Raw genomic sequence first — 6,760 nt, forward strand, 5'->3', positions numbered from 1 at the left:
TTGTTATCACTCAGAAGTAAAAAAAAACCTAATTTCAAAATATCTTCCTTTCAAGGCTAAGGTGATGTTTCTTTCCTTATTCACTAGGGTTAACATCTGTGCCCTTGAAGATAGATGGCTGAAGCAAAAATGCCCATACCAGATGGTCCAGGAGAAATCATTTCTTGGTATCTAAGACAAGAACTCGAGAAAAGGGAAAAAGCTTCAAAAGGCTGTAATTTATAAAATTTTTAAAAAATAGCAAAGATGAAATGTTCTAAAATAATGAAACAAATGAATCAAAGTGAAATGTACAACCTAAAAATGTAATCTGGATTATGCATAAAAAAGTGGCTATGCTTACAGATCAAAGAATACCTAACTTTTATTAAAATTCCCAGTATTTTCTTAAAGACTTAGAACAAATCCTTACAGATTAAGAACAGGTAAGAATTCCCTCCCCACCCCCCAATTCTGACAATGCAGAAACTTTTACAGAAATAAAGATGAATTTCAAAAAGCACATTAAAAAGTTACTTATCACAATTTCAAAAATATAAGCAGTCAAGCTAATATTGTTGACATGTTAATGTACTGTGGAATATGTATTTTTAAAAACCATTTCTTGGGCTGACCCAAATTCAAAACAATTATAAATTGCCAACTATATTAGCCTGTACCTTTAATAATTATTCTTTTTTATCTAATGATAGAACTGAATTAATCTCTACAAGAGCTTCCTAAAAAGAAACAAACATTTTGGTTTTGACTTTGCTATATACCTAAAAAGTGAAATGTTGGGGAAAAATAGAAAAGAACACAAGAGACCAGAGTTTTAAAAGTTGACTTTTTTTTTTTTTTACTAAAGTGGTCCAGAAATTCTTAGACAGATACAATAATGAAGTGTCTTCAAAGGAATATTGAACAGTAGCTTGTCTTAAACATGTGTTTTCTAGCTGGTTGAAGATTCTACCTGAAGTGTTCAGACCTAATTTTTGTGCATTAATTAAAAATCAGTATGTATTTTGGATGAGCTAGTGTACACTGTTTTGAAATTCACAGTAATACAGTTTGATTCTTAACTACGATTAAAAAAAAACAATACTTTTCTATTCGTCAAATGTCTCTCACAAGTAAAGTAGTAAATTCAAATCCACTGTATTATGTGTTACACAACTGGAAAGCAACATAAAACACTGAAAATCAGATCTGTAAGAAATATACACGGTTAAAACAAATACATCAAGTATTGTAGTTCTTAAACTACTGTTTGATAAAGATGCTTCCTTTCCACAAACAGCATAAAATCGTAGAATGATGAAAGGATTTAAGAAAGCTTTACAAAAGCTTAATTCCAGTTGTATCTTCCTGAGGGAGGTGGCAAAGGGTAATTCCTTCCAGGGCCATATCCCTGTAAATAAACAAAAGGAAGAGTTTATTTTCTGGATTAACATCCTTACAAATAAATTAACTTCTCTGCTCTATTTTTAAAATTATAAGACAGTATCTTCAAAGATAAAGAGAGCAAAGAGTTCTAAGTAAGTATTAACAGTACATACAGATGGTCTCCTAAAGGTAAATATTTTTATCCAAAAAGTTCTGTAGACTACTTGATATAGAATAAAGCTAGCAAAAATATAATGACTGAAAACTGACTTTAAAATTTTAATTCAGTGTTGATTAATATAACAGCTGCTCTTCAGGGTCTTTAGGCTTCAGTGACACTATAAACTAAAAAAGCACTAAGTATGATCACCTATAGTTTACGAAGAAAAGTAACACACACACACACACACACACACACACACACACACACTTTTTAGTGATGTGCTTAAAGCACCTTTTGGTGGTTAACCAGGTCAACTATGAGCTTTAATAAATAAACAATTGAAAACTATTTGAACTAAGGGATCAGTTAATTCTAGAGGCTGCTTCTCCTAATGTAATATGATACAGTGGGATATTCAACAATCTTTCTTAGGTGACAAAGACCAATGCTACAGACTAATCAATTACTAGGTGAAACAATTACATTTCAGACTTTTGGTATGCCTGTAAATAATCATTCTTTCAAATTCTGGCACAACACAAGATAAATGTGCCACTACTTCTATTATTGCTCCCTTTTAAGGATTCTAGGGCTCTGAAAAAGAATCTCAAAACCAGTTTCTGATGCTATTTATTTCCACTCAGATCAGTGAAATGGTTTAATTTTAATAATATAAACACATACAGACCCTTAAGTTCACAATGTAAGCTAAAGTCTTTGTTAGTTGGGTTCTGCAAGGAAGTCATAATACTGTGTTTGTGACAGCAATTTTCTGCCATGTAATTAATGAAACCAATTTTGTAGGTCACAATGGAGGACCATACTAAGAGAAAAGAAATTTATAAAACAAAACACACCTATATTCTAAACTGATCATTATAACTTGACCTGTGGTTTCAAATCATTTATATGAAAAAAGAATTTTGTGAACCCTATATCCAAAACAGACTTGAGGGTGGCACTAGATTTAGGATCTAGCAGAAAGACTACCATTGAACTATGGAACTAAGACACCTGGGTTCTAGTTTCCAGATTTGGCAGTGTTAAGCCTCTAGTCAGGTCATTTAGCTTTCTAATAAGCCTTTTGGTTTGTCCTCTAGAAAATAAGGGAGTTGGACCATAAGATCCTTAAAGTTTCTTTTGGCTCTAAGAATGCCATGACTCTAGAATACACATTACTCATCTTTATATACAATAGTACCCATTAGTATATCATCAACAGGATCCTAGGATGATAGTATTCAACAACAAAGTCTATAAACTGATTTTTAATAGGTCATGGTAATAAATCCTTTCAATTGATACAACTATTTAACCAGGGTCATTTTAGTAATTAACCATTCTAATTATGAGGAATTATGACACATGCTCTATGAACTTAACAAAGGGAAATATTTAATATTTTAACACTGAGGAAAAAGACAAGGACATTTAGTTACTTGGAGACAAATAAATGGTAGGCAATAAAAGGACACATGGCAGCAAAATTAGGCTAGAAAAATGTCAATTTAACATTCAAAAGTATTTAAAATAGGCCTGTGAGCTATATCATGTAAGTTATTTAAATATTTCGTATCATTATAAATCCCATGCCACATGAATTGAAACATTCTGACTCTCTTCCCTGGCAATCATTTCAAAACAAAGACTATATGATGTCAACTGATTCATGAGAAGGAACTTCTCATGTTTCAGATACAGGATTTTTTTTTAGTTAAAAAAGTATATAGCACATTTCAAAACCCTCATGTCCTTTTTGAATTGAAACAAGTGTCACTTAAATGGACTGACAGATTTCTGTGTTTCTCTGTAATGTCACTAATTTCTAAAAATTAATTTAAATGGACTCTCATTTGAAGTTTATACATTTTCTCAAGTGCACTGGTAACTGGACAACCCTTTAATTATAAAGATGTCATATTACACTGTCAATAATAGTACATAATCTTCACCCAAGTTCACATGAGTGGTATTGAGTTAACATTTATAATCTCCACCTCTAAAGCACATTTAAAGCATAAAGTAAGCATTACAGATTTTATCATGTAACTAGTTTTAAGCTGCATAAGAAGCCTGGCAGAGAATACTCCATTATGTGTTACCTGTCTCCCTCCACGATCATCACGTCTTGGTGGATAACCGCCTGGGCCTCCTAGTAGTTGATACTGATTTTGCTGAAATGCTGCATTTTGGGATTGTAGCATACGGTTCCAAGGCAGTAGAGGTTCAGCTGCAGCTCTATTGGGGTGGGAATGGGAGAAAAAGAAAAAAATCCTAAGTGCAAAATCTTACATAAACTCCAGAATTTTTTCAGGTAACTCAATTTATTTTATATTTATGGCACAGAAATGTCAGGAACAACTTTCGATTATCATAAATAGGAACATTTATTCATTACATCCACTTCAGCCTGACATTTCACTAAGTAGCATTAAAATAAAACAAAATCTCAGTTAAACTCAACTGAGTAAATTAAAAAGTCTCACTTTTCTAAAAGGTTTTTCTATGAATTTTTTGTAAATCAGTTTTCAGCAACCTGAAATATAGATATAGATCCAAGATCAAGTTAGCTATGTCTAAGACACTATGCAAAGAGTAAACAGGAGAATGAAGCTTTATTTTCTAAAATGTCCAGGCTCTTTCTTGGAGTCCATTCTTTCTAGTTAATTGCAGGTTGCAAATGAATTCTTACTGCTGAGTATTTTGAATCTAGGGTAGGGGCCTTGGCTGTTTTTTCCCATCCATTATTCTGCTCAATATGTCAGAAGGTCTGATCGGGAAGAAACCTTTTCAAGTTCTATTGATGCAGCTTTCAATTGACCATGGTGACCTAGCAACATAAGCACTAATTGGCATGGACTGACTGACATTTGGTGTACAGTTTATACGGGAACACAAATTCAACATCTATTATAACCCAGTTTGTCACCCCAGATTACTAGCAAAAAGAAATGTTTTAATTGCCTTCAAGTGTCTATTTTAACTTATGGATATAAAGCAACAGGTACAGTGTACTAAATCTTGGCTTAATTAAAAATTTTCATGAAAAATGATATAGCAATGATACAGCCTCTAAAGGCAAGCAACATTTAATGTATAACTTCCTCCCTGGTGCTTTAGACATTTTTCTCTCACTTAAAATTTTATTTTTTTATAGAACATTTACTCTAAGGGATAAAAGTAAAAAGTTGGCACTTTAAAGAAAGCATACCTTATTAATACAAAGTGCTGCCTTTATTGTACAGCCTGTTACACAGGAATTGGGGTCAAAGCCACAAATTAATTCTTACTGGAACATTTTTCAGGGTCTGGGTATTAAGTATAACACAGTACACATAGATAGCTCCTAGCCAGATAAATTTATCTTATTTTAACTATGAACAGATGAATGCTTCAATTTCACTTCCCATGTTTTAAAGAAGCTAGAGTTTGAGTTTGCAGGGTTAAAATACTCTTTTGACAATTATGTACTCAAGTTGAATTCAGTTTCCCTCCCCTGTCCAAACCCCTCGTTTTTGTTTTTTTTTACTTCAAGGGTTCTGTGTTTTTGTTTTTGTTTTTTAAAATACAAAGGATAATGATTCTTGTATGATGCCTGGAAAACAACGACTGCTTTCTGGACAACTTTGTGGAATAGCTAAGATTATTTTTAGCTAGTAGTTTTAACCATAACTTAATTAACAAATGTATTATTATAGTGGTTCTAAAAATAAAGCAATTAAAAACAACAAGCTCTGGATCCCAAGATGCAGAAAAAACACTCAAAGCTGTTTTCTAGTTTAAATATTTTCTGGTTCAATTTTTTTTCCCAAATAAACACAGTAAGGCAATAAATTATTATCTGTTTCTATTTTAATAAGAATATCAATAGTGCTGCATAAATGAAAAGCGCAAGATTACTACTGTATAACAAGATGAAGGGTGTATAAAATACATTTCCTGGGAAAGGCTAACCTAATAATTAAGACAATTCAGTTTTAATAAATGTGTCAGCTACAGATTTTATTATTAATTTCAGTATGACAGCATTTATTCAAGTTCCAAGAAAATTTGCTGGCTGCATTCTGGTTTTCGTTTTGAACTCAGAATTAGTTTTTTTTTTTAAACTCATATTTCACCTTTAACGTGATTTTATGGGGTTTTTACATAATGAGATGACAAAATCCTTAAAATAATAGTAAGGTCAGAAATGCTATATGGTGATCTTTCACTGTCACTCAGGGACTTATTTTATGTAAAGGATTATCAATATTGTATGTACTGTTCATTTGTAAATATTACTCTAAAAGAAGTCTTGATACTTATAATGTTTTCTCAAAGTAAATGAGCTTAAGGATTTCAGATAAGGCAGATTTTGAAGGTAGTCTAAATTAATATTTTTAATTTAATATTCAGGGTACTTAAAAATTTTAACAACAACAAAAATCCATCTTATTTCAAGCATCCAAATTATTATTCACCAATAGCTAGCAATGTAAAGTATATACTTTTGATGTGAATAGTTTTAATATTTATTTCTTATGTCAGAGGTCTTTAGAAAGCATTCTGTGACAAATTAAGTCTTCTTTTTTGAAACTACTTTAAAAGACTGATTAAAACTGAAATAACACACAGCAAGGGAAAACAGAAAATGTGGTTGAGAGTTCATGTTTTCATTTTGCTTTCTCCACTTCTATACTTTAAATTCTCAGGAAGTTTAAGTTTATGGCAAACTTAATAATCTCTTCATGTGTATTAATCACAAGTGAACCTTTTGTCATATCAGAAATGAAACCTACAAATGGAAGTAGAAAAAACAATGAAGGGGAATCTATAGTAAAGGCTCAATTTTACTGTAATATTTGCCCAGTTGTATGCAATTGAGTAATGAAAGCCTCCATTTGCAAGTAAACACAGAATGGGGCAGAGTTCAAGTTGCCATGGGAATCTTAGCATTAGTTTTTCTGATTCTTAAAGCAATTAAAATCTTTGGCTTAGGATTAACGCTGGATTTTAGAAAATCACATTTTAAAAATGCAGAATAAAATGCAATATCAAAACAAGGAACTAAATTAGGTAGAGGGACAAAGAAAGTACAGTTTGATGTGCATATATTTCTTTTCTAGAGGCTTCCCAACCTAATACATTTAACTTGCAAACCATAGTATGTAATGGTGCCTACGTCAAAGTACACACACACACACACACACACACACACACACACACACACACACACACACACACACACACACT

At 31.9% G+C, this 6,760-nt stretch overlaps 1 protein-coding gene across 1 annotated transcript in view; it reads right to left on the reverse strand.

The window, feature by feature from the left end:
• Positions 1-318: 318 nt before the first annotated feature.
• XRN2 (5'-3' exoribonuclease 2) overlaps positions 319-6,760 on the reverse strand; it is a 101,187-nt gene continuing 94,745 nt past the window's right edge. Inside the window, exons 29-30 of the mRNA XM_027840378.1 lie at positions 3,631-3,766; positions 319-1,390 (exon numbers count right to left, since the gene is read on the reverse strand). Of these exons, the coding sequence (XP_027696179.1) occupies positions 1,328-1,390; positions 3,631-3,766 (199 nt within the window). The 3' untranslated portion in view covers positions 319-1,327. The remainder of the gene's footprint in view (positions 1,391-3,630; positions 3,767-6,760) is intronic.

Source organism: Vombatus ursinus, unplaced genomic scaffold (genome assembly GCF_900497805.2).
Source record: "Vombatus ursinus unplaced genomic scaffold, bare-nosed wombat genome assembly UNPS02014841.1, whole genome shotgun sequence".
Taxonomy (NCBI): domain Eukaryota; kingdom Metazoa; phylum Chordata; class Mammalia; order Diprotodontia; family Vombatidae; genus Vombatus; species Vombatus ursinus.